This window comes from Poecilia formosa, unplaced genomic scaffold (assembly GCF_000485575.1).
Source record: "Poecilia formosa unplaced genomic scaffold, Poecilia_formosa-5.1.2 Scaffold31, whole genome shotgun sequence".
NCBI classification, from domain to species: domain Eukaryota; kingdom Metazoa; phylum Chordata; class Actinopteri; order Cyprinodontiformes; family Poeciliidae; genus Poecilia; species Poecilia formosa.
Genome location: NW_006799970.1, coordinates 654,167 through 677,422, shown reverse-complemented (window position 1 = coordinate 677,422; position 23,256 = coordinate 654,167). Strand labels below are relative to the sequence as shown.

General features: G+C 38.2%; 2 protein-coding genes across 3 annotated transcripts in view; both read left to right on the top strand.

Moving 5' to 3' along the window:
- Positions 1-1,356: 1,356 nt before the first annotated feature.
- laynb (layilin b) lies at positions 1,357-7,805 on the top strand. The gene is made up of 7 exons (XM_007549386.2): positions 1,357-1,617; positions 4,078-4,384; positions 4,479-4,636; positions 5,504-5,548; positions 6,051-6,122; positions 6,239-6,359; positions 6,526-7,805. Exons 1-7 carry the CDS (start codon positions 1,545-1,547, stop codon positions 6,851-6,853), a joined length of 1,104 nt encoding a protein of 367 aa, XP_007549448.1. The 5' UTR covers positions 1,357-1,544; the 3' UTR covers positions 6,854-7,805.
- Positions 7,806-10,613: 2,808 nt separating this feature from the next.
- Positions 10,614-23,256, top strand: part of sik2b (salt-inducible kinase 2b) — a 46,679-nt gene continuing 34,036 nt past the window's right edge. Inside the window, exons 1-3 of one of the 2 annotated variants that reach the window (XM_007549384.2) lie at positions 10,614-11,145; positions 16,866-16,982; positions 22,305-22,368. In XM_007549384.2, coding sequence (XP_007549446.1) covers positions 11,008-11,145; positions 16,866-16,982; positions 22,305-22,368 — 319 coding nt within the window. In that variant the 5' untranslated portion in view covers positions 10,614-11,007. The remainder of the gene's footprint in view (positions 11,146-16,865; positions 16,983-22,304; positions 22,369-23,256) is intronic. The other variant, XM_007549383.2, reaches the window with a different exon arrangement.

Genomic DNA, 23,256 nt, shown 5'->3' with positions numbered 1-23,256 from the left:
ATGGAAACTGAACCAAAGCAATGGACAGGAAGTGAAGTCCTAAAAAAAAAACTGCCCTCTTCCTCCTCTGTTTCCTTTCCTGTTCAGAGGCAATCCCTCTTTTCTATCCCTATAACTCTCTGTATTTATCTCACTCTGTGTCCTTGCTTTTCATCTTTTTACCAGAAGCTTTTGTTTTCACAGTGAAGTCTGACTCATATCCTCTTCCCATAAAGCTCCAGTAATTTTCTTCTCAACAGACTCCATTTACATGTGGGCAGAATATTTAAATATGACATCCGATAAGGTTACTGCACAAATCTGCTGACAAAACTAACTCAGAGGCAACTTCTCAATAAATGACTTAACAGAAAAAAAAGTTGATTAATTACAGTTAATTGATTCCTTAAGTGAAATTTTAGTCAATAAAAACCCAAAAGTCTGTCTCTGAAAAAAAACAAAAAAAAAACAGAATGTCATAAAATACCAATAAAAACTACTTTAATGCAGAAATATCATTTTTATGACTGATACAGTCATAGAGAAGACTGTTGACTTCACAACAGCGTATTTGTTTTAATTAAGCTTCATTAGTAGAACCAAATCTATTATTATTGGGGTCAAACAGAATTAGAGTTAATGCTAGAAAATGAAGGTATACATTTCATACATAGAGCGTTTTATCCAATCATATTATTGGGAAGTTGAGTGGAAGGAAAAAGTGTTATACGGAAAGGACTATCAATGTTTAAAGAGCCGCCACACTGAGACTTACCAAGGTTATGGCCTACGGAGCTAAATGATTACACTGTTGCTTCAGTGAAAGTCTTTTAATGAAAGTAAATTTTGCACAGCATTTCAAAATCAAAGTCCCAGTACCTGGATAACTAACTATGATTAAAGGCTTGTGTCCATATCTGTTGATCTTGTATAAAACCATCCCTTTATGAGATGAATTTGTAAGATATCTTACTATTGAAATTATTTTTTCATGCTATTTTATTGCGACACATTTCTTTCCACACACAGTGTGCTGCTTTCCACATACATACACGTGTGTGTGTGTGTGTGTGCGCGCGTGTGTGTGTGTGTGTGTGTGTGTGTGTGTGTGTGTGTGTGTGTGTGTGTGTGTTTGTGTGAAGCAGATAGGATACAAATTTGTAGCTCTCTTTAACACAGTCCACATGACAGAATACAGACAAAGAACTCCATTCAGGTCAATATTGCAATGCTTTACGTAAAAAACAGGATTCAGAAAAGCTTATTTGTTGCTTAATGAGCGTAAATGCATAATATTCGTGTTAGAATTAAACTTAAACCCAAAAGAATCACTGATAGTTAAAAGTGTTTCTGTAGTTTTAGACTTTTTTTTCTTGATGCTTTTTTTTAATCAGACGCCATATGCACGCCTTCAGGACTCGACCCTCTTTTTTTCCCCCCTGAACAGACTAGTCTTTTCCCATTCCTATCATTGCACTTTTTCTATCACCGGGTTTGGAAGTGAAGTTTAGTTTCTCCCAGTTTTTGAACAGCAGCTGGGCAGAACATCGAGTGAACATGTAGAAATGGATTTTATGAGGCTTTTTGGCACCGTTATCGCCGTTTTGTTTCACCCTGGATCCGCTTCGAAAATAAATGGTAAGATTTTTTTTTCTTCGGGGGCGAAAATAAAATAAAAGGCAGAAACGAGTTTCATTTATATTTAAAGACCTTCATATAAAAACAGACAATGCTTTTTAAAAGTTAAAAAAAAAAAAAGAAGTCTCAGCGGTTTCTAACACTGAAGTAAATGAAACGTTTTTCGGGGTTTTACTTGAGTGGCGCAGGGAAACGAGTCTTGAAAGCAGAGCCGCTGCTGAAAAACGTCCAAAGCAAGAAGCAGTCTGCGTGTTTCATAACAATATCGACGCAACAAACTTCTTGGAACATGTAAACAGCCGTTTCTGCCCGGGTCAGAGAGTCGCTGCTGTAATTTGACTGTGCTAGACAAGAGGACATCGCTGACTCTTGATTATAAGCAAAACAGAGACATGAAAGCGCTTACATAGCCACTCCTTCTTCATCTACATTCTGTTTAAATCGGCAACTCAGTAGGATTTTTCAGGCAGTAAGCATCTTATTACCGAATGCGCAGTAATCCTGTCCTGAGTTACTGTTTGCAATGAATCATGGTCAAATCGAAAGTTCCACTTTTAGGTGGGATGCAGTGACTCAGTTAATAGTCACTGCATTAATAGGGAAAGCAACTTTATTTGAAAATTACACTTCAAAAACTGCTGGGTTAAAAAAAACAAAAACAACCCCCCCCCCCCTCCCAAAAAAAAAAAAAAAAAAAAAAAAAAGTCAATCGGTGTTGTTTTTGCTTAAACTGTCCTGGGTCAAACGTGACTGATGCCTTAACAGAACAAAGCTGGATTATGAATTTGAGATGCTGTATTAGGTTCCAACCCCGCAAATGTGAGTTAAAACGAAAAACATTAACACGTCCAGTGGGTTGGAAACAATAATGGAGAAAGTAAACAAGAAATTTGGGTTGGAAGTTATTTTCTGTTTAGTTTTATACTTCGCCGAAAAGCATGACTTAACAAACTGAAGACAACATCCTTATAAAGTGATATAAGACTTTTATTGACTATTGTGTCAATTTTTCTGGTCAAATTGAGAGTGTGGAACCATAGCAGCACAACCGTTCAGCTACCTGATTAGCTGGTAAAATGCTAACAGAGAGTAAACTGAACTTCAGTCACCATTACATCCCACTGACATTCAATGTATTACACATTGCAGTGGGAAACTTTTTATCCCCTAACAATTTTTTTCAGTTTTTACTTCTTTTTTTTCTTTTTTTTTGCTTCACATTGTTGAAACAAATTTATTATCTGAGGCAATAGGAGTTTTTAAATTATGATTTTATTTATTAAATGAAAAAAAGTTACTGAAAGCAAATGGCTCTATTTGAAAAAGCAATTGCCCCACCTTGATAAGTTGCTAGTTAATTGTGATTAATCATATTTTGCTGGTTCAGTTTCACAAGTCAAACTAGTCTTATTACTGTCATACCAGCAAGATGAACAAATTACTTGAATAAAATTTGTCCAACAAACATGAAGTAAGCTAAAAGTTGTCTAAAAAGCAATGCATAATCTAAATAATTTCAAGAATAGACAATAAACAAAGTCACATTGGTCTATTTTTAAGGCTTGGGGATTTCAGCTAACCATAATTAGAGCCTTTATCAACAAAGGGAGAAATCAACGACACATACCGGAAGTCACAGAACAAACCAAAACAACATCTGCAGCTCTCATTTGCCTCAGCTAAGGTCTCGTTTTGGCCACTTGTATCTCCAATATCATTCTTTCCATGTCTACCCAGAGTTTGTGACCATAAATCAGGGTAAGAACATAGATTGACCGTTAAATCGAGAGCTACGCCTTTTGCCTCGGCTCTCTCTTTACCACGACAGAGCGCGACAGAGGCCGCATCACCGCAGACGCAGCACCAATCCTCCATTTTTCCCTCATTGGTGAACATGACCCTGACGTACTTAAATTCCTCCACGTGGGGCAGGACCTCCTCCCTGACCTGCAGAAAGCAGTCTACCGTTTTACAGCTGAAGACCAATAGGCTCGGATTTGGAGAGCCTGATCTTCATCTCTTCCGCTTCACACTCCGCTTCGAACTGCTCCAGTGAAAGCTGTAGGCCACGGTCAGATGAACCCAATAGGAATACATAGTCTTCAAAAAGCAGAGACGAAATCCTAAGGCCAAAAAATGGATCTCCTCACCCAGACGTTCTGTGCATTATGATCAAGATCGGCAACAAAGGACGACCAAGGCAGAGTCCAACTCCCGCCGAAAATGATCCAGCAATGTGGACCAAGCTCTGACGCCGGTCACACAGGGACCTTTAAATTATGTGGAAGAGGAAAGTGGAATAAAATTCCTTCAAAGAGATATAACAATTTTTTCACTCTCTAGGGTTATATTTTTTATACTGCCTGTGTTGGATAGTGCTATCTTCTTTTGATGCTGCATGGCTATTTTATGGCACATAGTTATAAAAAATATATATTTTTCTGTCCCCTTGATGTCCAGGCCAGAAAATCTGCCGACGCGGGACGGAGCGGCCATGCTATAAGGCATCCTACATCCAGGACAGCAGGCGGAGGCTGACGTTTGAGGATGCCAGGCAGTCCTGCAGGTCAGAGGGAGGCGAGCTGCTCAGCATTGAGACAGAGAGTGAGCAGCGCTTGATAGAGAGCTTCATACAAAAGCTGAAGGTTGGAGATGGCGATTTCTGGATTGGGCTCCGTCGTAGACCCCCGCATCACCAGACAGGGAATAATAACCCAGGATGCCCCTCGCAGTACTATTGGGTCGATGGAAGCAAGGCCAAGTACAGGTTCTCCTGGTTATTTTTATTACTTCCTCTGTGAAATGGACCAAAACTAGAAAAATACAGTTAAATGTTAATGTTTACGTTGTACTCGTCGCAGGAACTGGAACTGGGATGAGCCGTCATGTGGTTCTGAAATGTGTGTGGTGTTGTACCACCAGCCCTCCGCACCAGCTGACGAAGAAGGCCATTTCCTGTTTAAGTGGAATGATGACAACTGCAGCTGCAAAAACAACTTTGTCTGCAAATACAAGGAAGGTGAGTTAATGGAGGTGTTGCCAACATAGCTCCATCGATTTTGCTTTCTGGCAATTTATAAAAGGTGCTAGCCAAATTCACTAGGTAGAATTAAGCACACGATTATAGTTTTAATATCTGCTTTATTTATGATTATTACATTTCTTTCCTTTTTAGCAATCTTTGAAAGTGTATAACTATTTTGAAGCTATTTTTTATACCTACGCTGGTTGTAAAAGGTTTTCAGACATCGTTTAAATAAAATACCAAGATTTTGTGGCAAAAAAAATGAGACCATGATAAATCCCTTTAAAACAATTTATATGTTTGTTAAGAAATGTATTCTGCACAATTCATCTTAAAAACCAAATCTGCACGAGAAGAAAACAAAAAAGTAAAAAGGCTGCAAAAAAACCCTGATTGCATAACACCACATCCTTAAACTAATACTTAGTTGAAGTACCTTTTGATTCAGTTTCAGCGTTCAGTCTTCTTTCATAGCAGTCTCTTAACTGGCAGGATCTCCCTCATAAAAGTTCTTTAAATCTGTTAGATTGTGATGCTGTTAAAAATCTGTCTTTACCTTTCTACCAGACACCTGAAAAATTAGGGTGAAAACATGATTTCATCCACTTTGACCAGAAAGCCCAATTTCATCTGGGAAAAGTAGGAAAATTAACCCTACATCATGATGCTACCACCACCACCGTGTGTCACTAGTTTTGGTGTTCTTATGCTGAGATGTAAAGCTGTTTTTTGTGTTAAGCTCTTTTTTTTTAAGAATGATACCCAAAAGCTCATTGAATATTTGTGTTTGGATAAAGTTAAACGTTCTTTTTTAATTTATTTGAATGTTACAAATGTACTAATTTTCTTCATCCTCTGCAGAGAAAATGCCAGTATTTACAGGAGACAGGATCATAGTAGAACCAGGTACACATTACTCTTGTTCAATGTAAAACCTCCTTTTGTCAAAGTCTAAGAAGGTTTGATTTATAGTCTTTGTGTCACATATATGTGATAAATTTGCTACTAAGTTGGAACTGATAAATAAAGCTGAGTAAAGCACCAAGTTTATCTGGAAACCACCCAAATGGTAAATAAAAGTGATATGTTTGGGTAGCTAAATCTCCATACCAACCATTAGATGTTGTTGATGAGCCAAACCCTTAGCCCTTGTTTGGGAGGCATCCCAAGAAAAGATTGTGAGAGTTTTCTAACTACTTCTGAATCTACATAGAATCATAATCAAACCTCAGTCTGCAGACCTAAAATCTTTTGCCACATGTAGTTAGGTGATTGAACCTGAACATTTGACCATGTTAAATTTAGTTGTACAAAATGCTGACATTCTAAACAATTCTTTAATAATTATGAATCTGTTAAAATATGCCACATATTTGTGTTTCAATCATGACCTTTGTTGCTTCTGTAGTTCCATCTATGAGGCCAAACATATCCACAGAAGGGGATGTCAGAATAGCTATTGGATCACCTGAGTCATCAGGTAAAATAAATACTTTCTATGTTATATTTTTAAGTATAAGAAACTTGTCATACTTATGAATATTCGGAGGCTGTGTTTTAATGCAGTTAGGCTTAGTAATGTGCATTTTCTTGCAGTGTCTTTCTCAGACAACAGTCTCTACGTTTCCTACATCCTCTATGCCACTATTCCAGCTATGCTCCTGCTGCTGCTGTTAGCAGCTGCTGGGTTCTTCTGCTACAGACAGCATGCAAAAAGGTAAAAAAAAAAATAAAACAGAGAGTGTTAAAAATAATCACAGGAATCATTTTTCAAATCAGTTATTAGATTAGTGCGTGTGCGCACGTGTGTGTGTTCCAGTTGAAAGTCGGCCCTGGCGGTTAGTGTTCTCACCGTGAATTTGATCCTTTCTACTTACATTCAGGAGGAAGACGGAAACAGAGAGTTTCCCCGGCAGGTCGAAGCAGCTGATGCCAACAGCACCTTCGGTTTCCTCCATTCAAGGACCTTACGCCTTTAGTGACATCACTGAACTCCCTCACGCTGCTCTGGACTACAGGACGCAGGCAGAAATCATGACAAAGTACTCCTGCCCATACTCACATGACGCCCAGTATCCCGATTACGAGAACGTGACGTGTTCAGAGAAGGAGACCGGCTTTGTGACGAACGATATCTACGAGAGTGCCAGGACTCAGAGTCGGCGGTGCCGCAGTCAGGATGGATGGGTGGAAAATGAGATCTATGGCTAACGTTGTTGATGTCGATCTGAGCTCCAGAAACGTCTGTGAACTTGAAATTGTTAAAGGAACCTTATTAAGCTAGAAAGAGGAACATATACTGGTCTATATCTCTTTCTTTCTACATATCTTGCTAGATTACCAGTGAGGTACGCAGTCTCAACATACACAGCTGAGTTTGAACTGGTTTTACGTGGACCGGTTTCAGAGTGTCAATTTATTCCTTGTGTATGTGTCGCCGCTTAACATCTATGTTTTGGTCAGTTATAACACTATATTTAGGACGTTATCATATCTGTCAAACCATATTAAATAAATACTGATATTAATCAAAACAAAAGACATGTTTACATCATTTTTGGTTTTATGGATTTTTACATGATGACAGAGGGTTTTTATGCAGTCCTTGTACATTTGCGACACTTCAACAAATAACCTCAATTATTTGGGGAGATTTTATGTGATAAGAAACACAAACAGTGGTAGTTATCTATCATGATGTGAGGTTTCCTGCCCGCAGCTCTTATTAAAGGAATCTACAGTTTTATTAGACCATTCCAAAGCTGTTATTTTCCTATTTATCGGCTCCTTGACTGGTTACTGTATCTTCTCTTTTCATTAGTTTTGCAGAAACAATCAGCTTTTGTTTTATTGCTACTTTCTTCAATTGTTGACCATTGTCCCTTTTCTGGAGAACTTTTACATCCTTCTCCTGACTGATGCCTTTGTTCAATCAAATATTTGCCAGCAGAACTTTATATCAGGTTGTTGGTATTAACTATAACTCATGGCAGGTAAAAGCTAAAGACTAAACACTGAAGCTAAATCAGAAGAATATTCAGAAAAGTAGTAGTTAAATGTGTGCATACTTATGCAACTGGGTTAATGTAATCCCCCTATCCCCCCTTTTTTTTGTCAGATATGTTTTTCAGTTGAATTGCACCTGATAAATGCCCCACCTGTATAAAAAAAAAAGCCTGATTTATCAAGTTCTCCCAAAACCAACTTGAAGGTTACCAGTCATGTTTATAAGCATGTTAGTCTGGCTAAAAGTTATTGAGGTATTGTGCGCATTTGATAAAAATGCCAACATGACAAGAACAGTAATAAAGAAAGAAAATAGATATCGCCTATGCTGATGTGACACAGTTTTCTGATGTCAGGCTTTATTTTGTCTGAATATTTACAATTACATTTATTTATAGATGAACTGATTCAGCATTTCTTTGCCCACTTCCAGGAATCTTTTTTGTTTTTTTTCTAAGAGGAAGTAGTATGATTAAATCCATTTGAAGTAGCAATTAAACACTGTATATACAATAATGATATACACTGAATATACTGTTCTTGAAAGCTTTGGTTAATCCCAAATGAATCTTCTTGAACATTAGTATATAGTTTAGCAACATTTGTTGAGATAATAAAAAAACATCCGTGTGGTGCACTGTAAAAATGAACTTTTCATTTCGGGACTGTTTCAACCCCCTTCGTATGAAATCAAAACTGTCATCACAGTAGAAAGCTTCCTGTTTGGCTGCTGATGTCAGGGAACAGGGCTGGACACAAGGAAAGACAGATGACAGATAACTGACCAAAAAGCTTTTTTTTTTTGTTTTTTTGTTTTTTGATAGTAAGAATTTCTCTTTAGTTATGACTAGATTACAATATGTTACGAAAAACTGCATCAGTTTTACCCTGCGTAATCTGTTCCTCTGTAGTAAATTTGAAAAGACAACACAAAAGCCCATTTCTGAAAATAAATGTCTGTGTTTTCTCTGAGTACATGCTGTGTGGGCTGCCTTGGTTAGTGATTTGGAAAGATGTAGTGGAGCCCAGTAAGGAGAGGCTGAGTGTGTTCTTGGAGAAAGTTAGACAGGAAATGCCAAAAGCACATCTGGAACTCTTACATTCAGGAAGTCTGTTTGTGACAGCAGAGGCCTTCGGAGCATTGCTCTGGCTTTCTGCTTCAGCAGTCTGCTGTGCTCTGCAAGGTTGTCACTGCATGGCATGAAGGGAACCAACCATGGATGTGGACATGGGCTGTGGATATGTTATAGAACCATGAAAAATTATTTCCCCTTTACAGATTTCTGCTCCTTTTGCTTTTTTGTTTTGTTATATGTTCCAGGTCACCAAACAGATGTAACATCAGATAAATATACATTTGAAAAGTATGATTTCACTGATTAAAGTAAAAAAAAAAAGAAGCTATTTAAATAATTTGCCCCTATGTAAAATTTGATATTTACCCATCATTGTAAATCATAAAATATTGTTATCAAACATTTATTATTTATTTTTTAATTTTTTTTTTGGAAAGCTAATTTCTAGACAAAGTTACAATGCAGAAATTAAATATGTCTGGTTTCAAGAAATTTAATAGCAGATGACAAAAATCATAAATATCCGTGTTGGAGATGTTACGCAGCCATTTCAAAAGCTTTGAGCCACAAGGGAAATTGAGCATTCCACTAAATATGGTTTCCAAAATGAAGGTGTTGGAGTGGCCTGGTTACTTTATGAACATAAGTCTGATTGAAATGTTGTGGCCTGGTATGGAGAATTCATGTTCAGAAATGAGTTTTATTGCTGAATTTAAGTAATTTTGCAATAAAACATGGGCAAAATTCTACCACAGTAATTTACATAATTGATGGCCTATTATTTGCAATTTCAGAAACTGCATTTTGTGTTTACTCAGGCTAACAAAAGATGAATGTGACTACACACATGCGAAAAATTGTCCCAGAAGTTATTGTGACAAACAATAATGTTGTTTTGAGACCATTTTCAGGTAATATTATAGTAATGGCATAATAATGAGAGAACACATTCTCCGAGATCAAAAAACATTAAATTCTATTAACACCGAAACTGAACGATATTTAAATACCCAAGTAAGCAAACAAAATAACACACAATTAATTATGAAGTCTATGTAAACAAAATTGTCCTTCAGAAAAGGGGCTATTTGAGACCATCTGTCATTCTATTTTTGGTAGAAAGAGAGAAAAGATGAAAATACTAAATAATGCAAGTGGAAGTTATTGAACTCATTTTAATTTACACACANGAAATGAGTTTTATTGCTGAATTTAAGTAATTTTGCAATAAAACATGGGCAAAATTCTACCACAGTAATTTACATAATTGATGGCCTATTATTTGTAATTTCAGAAACTGCATTTTCTGTTTACTCAGGCTAACAAAAGATATTATAAAGAGCATTTATATCATTTATATTGACAGATTTTTTTCTGTCACTGCAGCCGCTTTATACAATTAAGGTCTCTTGAGAGACATTGTCAGTTGCATACTTTTACCAAAAGATGTCGCTGTGATGTAGGTGAACAAAGTGTCTTCTTTGATCAAATACCTCCCTTTAATAAATGCTTTTATAAAAGCATTGTTTAAAAATAAAGCATGCATGCTATATGATGGATCCGTGTAACCAAAAATGCTGCTTTGCATAAATGTGCTTGTTCATTTATTTCCCATTTAGTTTTGCTGAGTAATTTCTCTGACCAAATGAAAGGAAGTAATGCAGAATCTTTTCTTAAAGCATTTTTAGCCGCAGTGCTAGCTAAGCACCTGCAGGGCCGAACTTCAAAGTTACCTATGCGTGCAATCAAGAAGGGCAGGCGAGCAAACAGATTTCAGAATAGCAATTTTACCGGCTGACGTAAGAGGTGGGTCTGGTTGTCCTGACAACCAATTGGCACTGAAGTGTGGAGCCGCTCTGTGGCCCCGCCCCCTGAACAAATACCCCCATGGCTTTGACGTCAATGTACGTCAACTCGAGAATATGATGCCTCTTAGCGAGTCAACTCGTGTGCTCTGTAGCTGATAGAGGCACCTCAACCTGAAATATTATCGCTCTATTGTACCCGGGGAACGTGGCGTGAAAGCCCTGTGGTTCAGCGAATGGCTCGCCGCGTATGAAAGAGAGTCAGCGCCACATTGGCTTTTTTTTTTTAAGCCGGTAGGGGCGACACAGAAATCAACTTTGTCTATTTTTAATGGACACGCTTCGGGCGGCGATAGAAGCGGCGGCGGCGGCGGCGGGCGGTTTGTTTTTCTTTCGTCTTTATCTCTAGCTGCTCAAGCAAGCCTGTCTGAGTCCTCCCGTCTCTACCGCTTTCACAAGCAGTCCCATTTAGAACAGCATGGTCATGGCCGACAGTGTCCAAAAACCGCTGCTCCGGGGTCCGGTCCGAGTGGGCTTCTACGACATCGAGCGCACTTTAGGAAAAGGCAATTTCGCTGTCGTGAAGCTGGCCAGACACCGCATAACCAAGACCGAGGTGAGTTCACGGGTGAACTTGTTAGCCTGGAAAGCTAACTTGTGCTGCTGTTCTGCTGAGTTATATAACTTTTATGCACTAGTTGACACCCCAGCAACCATTGCAGCGCTAATCCAGACCCGGGTCATGCAGCTGCCCGTGGACACATGACTTGCAGTGCTAGTGCATTTGAACCATGCAGGTAGAGCAGCAGACTGTCTGCACGTTCATCCCCCCCTCAGGAATATCAGTGCCAGGAAGAGGTCTGACCACCACTGCTGCTGGGAAATATAAACTGTAAACATGCACACTCTCTTCTCTTTTTTTCCCTTCTTCTTCTTTGCATCATACACCTGCTCTCGTTTTGGTATAATGACCCCACTCAAAGCCACAGTAGGGCAACATAAGAGTCTAGCCGGCGTAAACTTCCAATTTGCTCTGTATCAAGGGGGATGCAGCGTAGGTTGGTGGTCCCATTATGTAATCTAACTAATGATGTGATTTAGCTATTTCTTGTCCCAGCAGTGCAGTGAGCTTTGTGTGGATCCTCTGCTTATGTCTTTCTAATTGGAAAGCGTAGAGTTTTGCAGGCTTTTTTGCAGACAGCAACTCCCTGACACTGGCTTCGGGGTCTTCATAGTTTGGAAAGGGTTTGGCTCTGCAAACACTCCGATCTGCAGAGCAGTGCAGCGTACAGTGCCCTTCAGAAATATTCATAACACTTAAACCTTCTACACTTTTTTTTTTTTACTACAAGCGCAACAATTTTCTGTGCTCACCAAAGAAGATGCATGATTGCAAACTTATTTTACAAATTTAAAAAACTAAAATTGCTATACAATTTTACTCCGCCCTCCCTCAATTTTGACTTTGTGGAACCACTTTTTGCTGCAAACAGTCGTTTGGGGTGTGTCTCTACCAGCTTTGCACATCTACGCTGAAATTATTACTCCATTTGCTTTGCAAAATAAATCCAATTCATTCAAGTTTTATGAAGAGCATCTTTGAACATCACTTATTGCTGCAGATGCTCGATTTGATTTAGATCTAAACTTTGACTGGGCCATTCTAACACATGTATATGCTTTAATGTGAAACATTCCACTGTTCCCTATGTTTAGGGTCTCATCCTGCTGGAAGTTGAACCTCTGCTCTGTCTTGGGTCTAGTATTTTCTTAAGTCCCTGTCTTAAGTCTTATTACATTTTTTTTTCCTGATCAGAGCCCCTGTCTTCTACATGCTTGCTATAATTTTATTTATCAGTGTAATTTACTGAAGTTTGCTAGATAAGCTTCAAAACTTCAGATTGTTTTTTTTCTTTAACCTTTTGGGAATTTACCCAGTTGTTTATCGTAAACAATTTCTTACAATAATGCAAATTTTGATGAGATGTTCAATTAAAGGTTTTCAGAAACTGACACTGTTATTGGAATTTTTGTTTTTACTATTTTCTCCATGTTAGCATAAATAAAGTTGCAATTATAATTAAATGCATTTATTGAGATACTTTTCCCATTTATGTAACTGAAGTGACTTGAAGAAGCCTATTTCAAACAGGTATGTTTTTTATGATTAGTATTTGTGTTTATGGGGCTATTTCAGTACTGCACAGTCACACTCACACAGTTACCCCATAAGAAGTTGTAAATAGTTTTTTTGTTTTTTTTACAGTCACCTTTTTCAATATTACAGTGGTACGTTAACATATGGTGATAATATTTTAAGTCCACCCCTTTCACACTCAACTTAATGTTGCTGTACCAAATAAAATGCATTGACGTTTGTAGTTGTAATGTGATAAAATTCATACCAATTTGAGTTCTTTGAGACTGAATGCATATCGGAAACTTTTGAGATTAGTCGGAGCTAATTTGCAACTTTCTGCCTGCTCATTCCCTGTCTGCAGAAAAAGCCTTACCCAAGCAGTACCATGGAGTGCCATGCCTCTCTGTTGTAATGATAGAGACAGGGACTTTACTGTAAACAGTGCCCAGAGTGCGTGGAGAGCCTCTGCTGTGAGACGAGTGGGCGTGATTAGACCATATTCCAGGAGATTTGTAAAAACATTTATCTTTGATCTGCGCAGCTTGTTTGTTGGTGAACGTGAGCGATTATAGTGTATAAGAAAATAAAAGATTTGCGTCATCCAGTTTAGATCCTTCAAAGGTTTTAATGGATAACTGGGCAAGGATGCATCCTGTGTGAGGCTCTTTTTGTGGTAATCTGGTTATTAAGGCCTGTGAAGTGGCTCAGCGTTAGTCTAGCCAGGTTAGCTACATCATTATAACACTGACAGTGGTTGTTTACAGGCCATCCATTTGGTAGTGGAGATCACTTAGTGCTGGTTGGCATATAGAACGGCTGCAGATGTTTAGCTCAGACAAAGTCGGCCAGGAAGGCGGGCAATAAACTTTTATGCATCATCTGACGTGAGACGATGCCAGGAGCCATCGGTCTGCCTGGTTCTTGTTTGTACAGTAAACCACAGTTTAACAGTACATGAAACAGCAGATCTGGCATGTTTGTGCACACATGTTTGCACGTCCCTAGGTAGGTGCAACTCCTGTGTTTGTAACCTACTTTTTTCATCTGACCCATTTGTCTCATTTTGTTGTATATGTTTCTGCTTGTGGGTGTCTTGCCCACTCCAACGTGGCCCTGTCTGTCAACATTAAGTTGAAAGAAAGCTTTGACAGATATCCGACACAATTTACCCCCAAAAATAATTTGCTCAAACATATCTTCGTTTTTATTTTGGTTTACCTTGAACTTGTAATTGGCTTATTCCTTGGCTTATTGCTTTTTTTTACTTGAATGATTAATATTAATTGTTGAACAGTTTATTATAATTTGCACTGGTAGTTAAACCTGTAGCTATAGCACGCCACCTGCTTAACTCAGAGCATTGATTGGGAGCGCTCCCCACGCGTAGACAGGAGTCCATATGCATGACAAGCTGGACCTGGAAACCTCAGGCTCTGTAGACGAAGCAGGCTAAGGTCTTTTTGCCGAGTGAGATGAGTTGCTGCACGTATTTTACCTCCGTATAGGAGCTGGTGTCCTCTTTTATGCTGCCGTGTGTTAGGGGCTGCAGCCACACAGATAAAAAGCTGGTGCTTGGCAGGTGTTCAAACTCATTAAAATCTGTGATGGAGTGAACGAGGTGCTATCGTGGACGACAGTGGACAAGTGGCAGAAGGCTCTTTTTGTGACGCTGTCGTTCAGCAGGTCTTTTTCCCCTATGAATCATGGTATCAAGCTTTTGAAAATTTATAGATTCAATTAAGCTTTCTGACATTTTGCTCCTATGGTTTGAAGTTCATTTAAAGAGTTTTCTTCAGCTTTAATGGCTCACTGCTCTTTACCCACTGGTTGATGCCTCCTGCCTGTCAGCGGGTTGAAAGAAGACTTTTGCTCTCTCTCTCTCTCTCTCTCTCTCTCTCTCTCTCTTTTTTTTTTTTTTACTTGTGAGGAAAATTATTTCAGCTGTTCAACTTAAACTCTTCTGTCTGCTGTATTCTCTACCTTTTTGCTTAAACCTACTCTGGACTTCAAGTGTAGATTCTTGTGCAATGTCGCTTTTTCACCAAATGTATTGGACAAATGCCTGGACAGAAATATGTGGACCCTAGGAGGTCGTAGTGGAATGACAAACATGATTAGAACTTGGTTCTTCAGCTTTGCCGTCTGCCCTCTTGGTATTTTCTCTGAACAGTTTTTCTTGCATCTTTTCATCAGTTTTGGTAAATATCCAATTTTAATGTGCAACTGTTGTTCCCTGTTTTTCTCCAATTATTGGTGGCTACCTTTACTTCTCACTGGTCAGTGTGTGGATATAATCTTGTTGAGAATTTGTTTTCCCTTTTCCTGTCCTCCTTGTTCAGTGAGATTATGTTGATCCTTCCTAGCCTGGCAGAAAATTTTGGCTTTATTTCCAGGAAGAAAATGAGCAAAGTTCAGAAAAAAAGCCACTAGAACACCCAAACTTTATTTCAGGTTAGTTGGATTCACTATAATTAAATTTTTTTTACCCAAGACTGAAAAAGATTGAAGCTATGGGGGATATTGTAACTTTCCCTCCTTTCCTCAAATATAATTTGGTTTTCAGTTAAATTGTCTTAATTGTTTCACCACACAAACCTGGTGTTTTACTCGGGTATTTAGGCCTTCAAAAGCCGCTATATATGATAAAATAATCAATAAATAAATGTCACTTTGGAAACAGTAAGAATAATGTAAGAACATCATTTTAAATCTTTAGTTCAAAATTTCTTAGATACCACAAACTGTTATCCTTTTTTCCTTTAATACTTTCTACCATCCACCACAATCATCTTTTTATTCATGTTTACACTTACTTCTACATTTAACTGTCATTTATTAACTCCGTTTTATTCAATTTTGCAATTATATCTTATATTGAATGCATGCTCTTTAATTTAATGAGCCACTTAATGTTTAAATCTCCCCCCCCCAGAGCTAAATAAAGCATTTATCCCATCTATCTCTCTGTTTTAGAGGTCTCAGTTTGAAGCTGGAGTGCTGTTACTAGATTTAGATTTCTTTATGGGATTTAATCCCACGATGCATGTCTGCTTGTGTTGTGGCAAGGGACTCGATAATGGAGTGTTAGACCTATTAAACTCTCCCTCGACTCCTCCTAGTTGGCTACAAACTTGCCAAAAGAAGTTTAAAACTGCTGGCGAAACTACAACGTGCTAAAAGTAAACAGAAGGCCATGTTTGTGCTTACATGACCACTATGTTAAAAAAAATAAAATAAAAATGGAGTGCTACTATTTTCTGTTGTGGTTCAAGGTAAAGACATGAATGCATCTCAGCTGATCTGTTGCTTGCTTCAGGTATAGACTAGCGCACTGCAGTTATCCCGCGCATTCCTTTGTAATATGAAGAAGAGACGAGAGAGTGAAGCTGCTGGTAATGTTTGCATGAAGATGGAGGATAAAATGAGTGCCTCTCTGATAAGCAGGCAGGAGACAATCTTCTGGCAGTTTTTCAGATTGCTGCGCAGTATTGTACAATTTCATGAATCTAAATTAAAAAACAGAATTTTCTGCTTTTAATTATTTTTTAACTTTCAACCCCTGCCTTTCTTTTTTGTTGTTGTTTTTATTTAAAAAGGTAAAAGACTTTCACTGCTCATTAAAACTTCCCAGCTGACTTTGATCTCAGTTGTTTAGCTTCACCTAACAGTGGTGTGATGGCAGAGACCCAGAGTTTCCTGTTGTTTACCTCACCTCCTTGGCTCACAGATGCTTGGAGCACTTCAGGTCACTCTGATGAATTTGTGTTTATGAGAGAGTTTGGAGCAAAGATGTTATTATTGCCTCGTTACCTACCCTCGCTCTGTTATTGAAAGCTTGGGATGTTTACATTTGGAGCATGCACTTTGCGCGCGCCCGTGCGTAGATGCAAAACTGAACTGTACTCTCATATTTGATTATATCTTAGCGATAAAGTATGATTTTTTTTTAAATGTTTTTCTTTTTCAATACAATAGCAAATTGACATATGAGGGAAAAATAGCAAAGTTTGAGCACTTTGCTAGTTTCTTTTCTACTTGCTAGATATCAAATTGCTGGCTACAGTAGAGTTTGTGGGGATGTGTTTGCTTTACCGTCCATTGTATTTGATGGGGTCTAAATGAGATCCTTTCAATTGTTTATCTAAAATCTGACTTCTTAGTTCCAGTTTTGATGCTCATGTTTGATCTCACCACAGGTGGCCATTAAAATCATTGACAAGACCCAACTGGATGCTGTCAACCTGGAGAAGATCTACAGGGAAGTTCAGATCATGAAAATGCTGGACCACCCCCACATCATCAAGCTATACCAGGTTAGTGTCTCCACCAAGACCTGAAGTCTACAGAGGGATTGTTTTCTTGAATTTATCATCTTTATTAGGTGTTATTTATGCATCATGCATTTTTTAAAGTGTTACTTTTAGGATATTTGTTTAATGGTTTTTTGTTTTCCGTATTTCTACTCCTGCTCATATTAATTTATAAAGCTTTGCAGAAGTTTACAGACCAAACCTTTACTGTTTTTTTTAGTTCAGAAGAAAGTTTGTTTGTTAAGGTGGTTGATGCATCTACAGAAAAAAAAGGTGGTTTTGTTGCATTTAATAAAAAGGCATATTTGACCTGCAGACGAGCTGTCCTGAAAAAGTTGGTTGAATATGATCACCTCTTCAGAACTGTGGACTTTAATGCCTTTTGATGCAATAAAGATAAATACAATGTAAACTAGATACATGTACTGTCAATCTGTGGTGGCAACAAGTCTCTTCTGGTGTTAGTTTAGCCATCTGAAGTAGAAATGTTTGGCCATCACTGATCTGCACAAGTCTTTAAGGCTGTCATCTTTGCTTTATGTCTAATCCTGGTTTTACAGGAATATGTTGGGACAGCCTAAATTGCCTCTAAATTACTTGTATTTTTTATGGATGTTATGAAAGTCAAATTGAACACAAATAGCCAGATATTGTTTGAAATATTTTTAGCCTCGACACGTAGCCGTCCTCCCCTCAGGTAAGGACTATTGTTCTGTCCCATCTTTTGTAATTACGCTCGTATTTTGCCATGTTATCTTCAAGGGAGTGGCATGATTATCTCAAATTAAGAAGATGAAAAGCAAGACTTTGGTCCACAAGATATATCTAGATGACTTGACTTGCGATGGCTCATTAGCAAATATCTAACACCCCCTGAGAGGAGATAAAGGCTCTTCTTTGTCTCTGGGTATCACAAGGTCTCTACTGAAATCCTCCTTTGAATAGACTGTGAAGTTTTATATTTGAGTTTAGAAGAGGGGGGGAGATCTCAGTTGTGACCAAATAAAATTTTTATTATTCTACAAAGCAACCCCTCCAGATCAGTAGCAAAAGAAAGCAATAAATCCAAAGCTATGCCAAATATGTTGTGACGTAAAAGAATTATTGTGGAAAAAGACATAAAAGGATGAGTAAATGGGTGTGATAAGCTAACACTCCTAGTTCTAAGAAAAGTTTCTCCAAATCAGGCTTTTAATGAGAGATTAAACATTGTTCTACGTTTGAAAGAACACTGCTGAAATGTATTTAATTAGGAACATCTTATTTGGACAAGACCGAAGTTGACTTTTATAAAATACTTTTCCTGTTCTGTAAATATGAACTCTATCGGATCAGAACCTAGTGGCAGAAAGTCTGGAGATCTCTAACGCTACCGTGGACGAATGTCCACGTGCGTCTCAAGTCTGATTGTTCGTGTGATCTAAGCAAAGTCCAAGTCTGCCTCTGTGCAGCCCGCTCTGCCCGTCAGAGCTCAGGGGTCACAGAGTAATATGTAACGCTTGTTACAGACTCGATATGACAAGTGTTCTAGTTACGGGTTGGAGGGGGACACAGTGTGAAGAAGTCAGCTTTGAAAAGCAGAATCTACCGCTGCTTCTTGTTGATCTTCTTCTCTTTTTTGGGTACTTAAGCAGCCCGGGGTGTTGAAGCGCATGACCAATCCAGGTCATGTTCTAATGCATAAGCAAACAGATGCTGCCCAGCAGAACCTGCCACTGCTGGATAGTTACAGAATATAGTTAATGACTGACTGACTCTCAGGGCTGTTTGCGTCTTGCTGGGGAGTGAGCGAAGGCAAAACACTCATGTCATTAGTTGGTCAAGATAATATGAATTAAATCTTCTGAAATGTCACATTTCAGCTTTATTTATTCCATCAGGGATCCACCCTTTTATTTACTGGGACTTCTGAAATGAGTATCATTTGGTAGGACGATGTAAACTATGAAGTTAGACATGGGAGCAGGGTCATTTTTGACTGGGAGTTGTCACTACATGTAGGCTGGAAGGAATTTCTCACATTTGGTTTAATATGAATACTGTTGTTGCTTTCCCAGTATTTTTGGATACAGTGTGGAAGCTGAAAAAAAATGGCCTAGTGGGATATTTTGTTTATTTATATTTATTTATTTTTTAAAAGAAAAACAAAAAACCCATTTTGAACTGTGGAGTTAGTGAATTTGTCTTTTTAACCGTATGACTTGGGGTCCAATATTTTGAGTATCTTTCCACAAGATTCTCGCAGTACTCTGGTAAAATTGTGGCCCGTTCCTCCTGACAGAGTGGATATAGTGGAGTAAGGTTTGCAAGCAACCTTGCTTGCACATGTCTTTTCAGCGGGACCCACTAATTTTCATTGAGATTCAGATCAGGGCTTTGTGATAATCATCCCAAATAATTGACTTTGTTGTCCTTAAGCCACATCAACTATAGTTTTAGCAGACCAAAGGACAGGCCTCCAAAATGTTTTTTACCCTGCATTTCTTCTGAAGTTGTGGTCTTGCCTTACAGGCAATGTAGGTACCGAACATTTCACTGTGGATTATGAAAGCATTTTCACAATACCTTTTTCTTTTTGTGTAGGATGACGTAGGCATTTTGCGCCAGACACATTTAACCCCTGGGACACGGTGCTCCTAAATAGTATCGTGGCCTGGACGTTCCTCGAGCGTCTGAAAATGTGAATGACTCCGAGTGGCGGAGGTCCACATTGTGGGTTTAAGGTGTTGCATTAGAACGCACAAAAATAATTTTTTGCAATCGAAGCTGACCTAAAGCTGGAAAAGTTTACTCTGATTTTTTTATGACTAATGGAGGAAAATATAAGGTACATCTGTTTATTTCGTTTCAACCTTAAAACTTTGTGAGCTTTTTTTTTTTTTTAAGATGTAAACTGCTGTGGGTAAACGTGTTAATATTGTGACAATTTAAAGGTGGAAAATAATTAATTTAAAAGCCGTTAGGTAATTAGCAGTCCAGTTTTTATTTTGGCATCTTTTCATAATAATTGAGAGAATAAATTTTTCATGAATTTAACAGTTTCAAAAGTTGCTAAGTTTTCATTGCAGACTTGATTGTGCACTTTTCTTGCATGTTCTGTGAGGTGAAGAAGACTTACTTACTCACCACTGTCACTCCACTGTCTGGTGTTTGTCACAAAATAGTTCCCTGCAATAAACCCCCTCACATTCCCCAAAACACGTTACGTAAATGGGGTCCTGCTCTTTTCTTTCAGAGAATGTAAATAAAAGTTCATTATCATCTCACAACCGTGTGACAATGCTCCAGCTTTGTATTGTGTTATTTTAGTGTGTATCGTTATTCAGTTTTTTTTGTTCACCAGGCCCCATCCGTCCAATCAGCTCAGCTCAATTAGTTTGTCCCCGTCCCGTCTCAAAAACCCGGGCTGACCCCAGTGCCCCGAGGAAAGCCTATCTAATGAAGACTCACAAAGGACACAAATTAACTGTGGACCCCTCTCTTTTTTTTCATGTGTTAATGGCCTCTGCGTTAACCCCGTTCGGCCATTATTTTCTGTCTTTCATTCTCTCCTTGCTTGGGTGTTCCACGTTACGCCTTCCGGGTCCGTGGGTTTGGTGTACGACTACAAGAGATCTGGGAGTCTACATACTTTTCCCCCAAAATCAAACCCAGTGTTAAACCCATTACATGGACTGCTTTAATAAAAAAGTACACCATTTATTTAAATATTTGCTTTGTAAACAGATAAAGAGTACAGGCTTATAAACCACTCGATTAACCACAGGATGTACTGCTGCTCTTGCTTGTGACAGCGTAATTAGGGGAAGTCAAAAATTAATGTTAATGTGGTCCAAAAATAGTTCAACTCCAAGTTTCCCCTTTCACATTACAGTTATTTCCTTTGCTACAGAGAAATAAATATTTAACACACAAAGCTAATCAAATGCCCTGTTTTTGTTGCTTCTCATCTTATTGGAGGTTTTCACGGAAAAAGCGTTTTTGTTTTTTAAACGCATAAACCAAGCTTATCAAATGTTTGTATCAAACTTCTGCTTTTATCGGCTTTTACAGTCAAAGACAGCAGCTATGTGTCGATGTGTCCTCACTTTGAGGCAAACAAATGGGTGTTGTCTTTGACAAATTAACAAACCACAAGAAACTAGTTGACCGACATTTGACCTACTCATGCATTTAAATAAATTAAGAAACAGAATTTTTAGTAGTTTAATTTTTTTTTAAATAATTTAGTAATTTTAGAAATGAAATGGGTAACGCAACAAAAGCAAAATTCTTTATGGTAAATGAGAGATATCTGAAATCAAATGAAAACGACGGGACTTGCATTCGGTTTGGGGTTTGAAGTCATATCCAGGTTGGAAAAATGAGAGAATTGAAAAAATATCCATCCATTTTTTTCACCATTTATCAATTCTATCTTTACATTCATTCCATCATCCCCTCTATCCATTATTAATCTGTCCCTACATTTACCCGTCTTCCAACCATTTCTCTCTCACCATCTGTCTGTCGTTTTCCTCTTAGTATATTTTATCCGTAGTTTAAATATAAACAGTCTGACATCTTTATCTTCCACGCATAATAAAGTTCTTTTACTGTTTAGTTTTGGTAACAATCCTGGAGCTTTGACACGATTCCGCCCTGGCAGTGAAAACTGTACAGTATGTTCCAGTTCAGTTGCTGGCTCTCGCTTTGTCCGACCAGTGAAGCTTAAATAACCAATCAGTTGTTTGTCACAGGGGGGACTAAACAGGTTTACTGAACAACCCCACCGTTTCTTTTTTTGTTTTTTTTTAAATTTCCCAAATCTGTGAATCGGTCAGCGCAACAGATGGAAAAATGATCTCAAACAAAGCGTGTGGGATTTCTAGTGTGAATGTCTGGCTCGCAGTGTCTGATTCATCCCACCATCTCCATCTGATTCTTCGCTCGCCGGTTTAATTCTATTCATCTCCCGAGTGTTTCTGCTTCTAAATCGGTCCTCCTCCTACATAACCCAGCACCATGTCAGGACTGAAAGGTTTTAAGTACCATTCAGATACACTCAGCAGCACCAACCGTCCACCTCCGTCCTCTTACATGATTGCCATATTTAGAGCCTGTTGCCATTCATGTATTTTGTTTGTTTGGGATTTTATTTTGTGAATGCCACTGGAGTGTAGCTACACAGTGAGCCCTTGGGTTTATTTTGCTTCACTTTTGGATCTTTTCACTCTCAAGTGTCTATTCTTGTAGGTTTTCAGATGAAATTGCTCATGAAAATGTTTAAGTGTGTTCACTCACTTTTTTTCTTCTCCCCATTCTTTAATCATCTCCTTCCCTCAGGTTATGGAGACGAAGAACATGCTGTACTTGGTCACAGAGTATGCCAAGAATGGCGAAATCTTTGGTGAGTCTTTGTTTTTTTTTTTTTTTCTGTTTACTATCAATTCAAACTATCGATATCCTCTTTTCCTTTCGCATTCTTCCGCTAAGTTTAATAGTAAACTGCACTCCTGCGTCAGCGAGGCTTCTGACAAACATGGAAGTGTCAAAGTCTCATTGAACTTGCGTTGGTTTCGCAGTTTTCGAAATCTCAAAGGTCACATGATTGATGGAAATCAGAGAACAATGCCCTCACGTAGCTGTCCTCTTCACCTGCTTGGTGCTGAAGTTGTTCTTCTATAAATGACATCACCAAATGCCTATTAAGGCCACAGAGGGGCAACCTCAGAGAAATAAAGGTTAATTAATTACTATAAGTGCTGTACCTTCACTGTCACCTGACAAGTTTATTGTTGGGTGTCGAGTTATCACTTTCTACTATCTGCCTTGCAGTTCCTCCTCCAGAGTAAAATTTCACTTAACTCTCATTTGAATAATGTCAAGTCTTTGTCGGGACTGAATTCACAGGAGTATTTGTCATGTGTTTGCACAGACAAGGCTGTTGGTTTTAGCTTATCTCTGTTTGCACTATTCAAGCAATTTTGTATCAAGTAACAGGAAATAAACATGTGACCGGTTGTGGCAAAATGTATTGATGAAACCCCTTAACTAATTGTTTAACATATTACAGCTTTCTCTGCATTCAGTGAGGACTGCTTAAAATTAAATCATACTTAACATCTTTTCACATTGATGTAACTTGGCCGTTTACAAATAACTGATTTGATTTAATGATATATTAATATTTATGTTAAAGTTCAGTAAATTAAACATTATCCATTGATCCAGCTTGAAGTCTTAGTTTGACCAATTCATTTTTGTCTAATGCAGGATAAGTAATATATTTTCTTTG

What these genes read in the sequence shown, in the direction of transcription:
- laynb (XM_007549386.2), top strand. Translation starts at nt 1,545, where the DNA reads ATGGATTTTATGAGGCTTTTTGGCACCGTTATCGCCGTTTTGTTTCAC. An exon ending in TGTCTGCAAATACAAGGAAG is followed by an intron (nt 4,637 to 5,503) that starts GTGAGTTAATGG and finishes CATCCTCTGCAG; the next exon opens with AGAAAATGCCAGTATTTACA. An exon ending in TGGATCACCTGAGTCATCAG is followed by an intron (nt 6,123 to 6,238) that starts GTAAAATAAATA and finishes ATTTTCTTGCAG; the next exon opens with TGTCTTTCTCAGACAACAGT.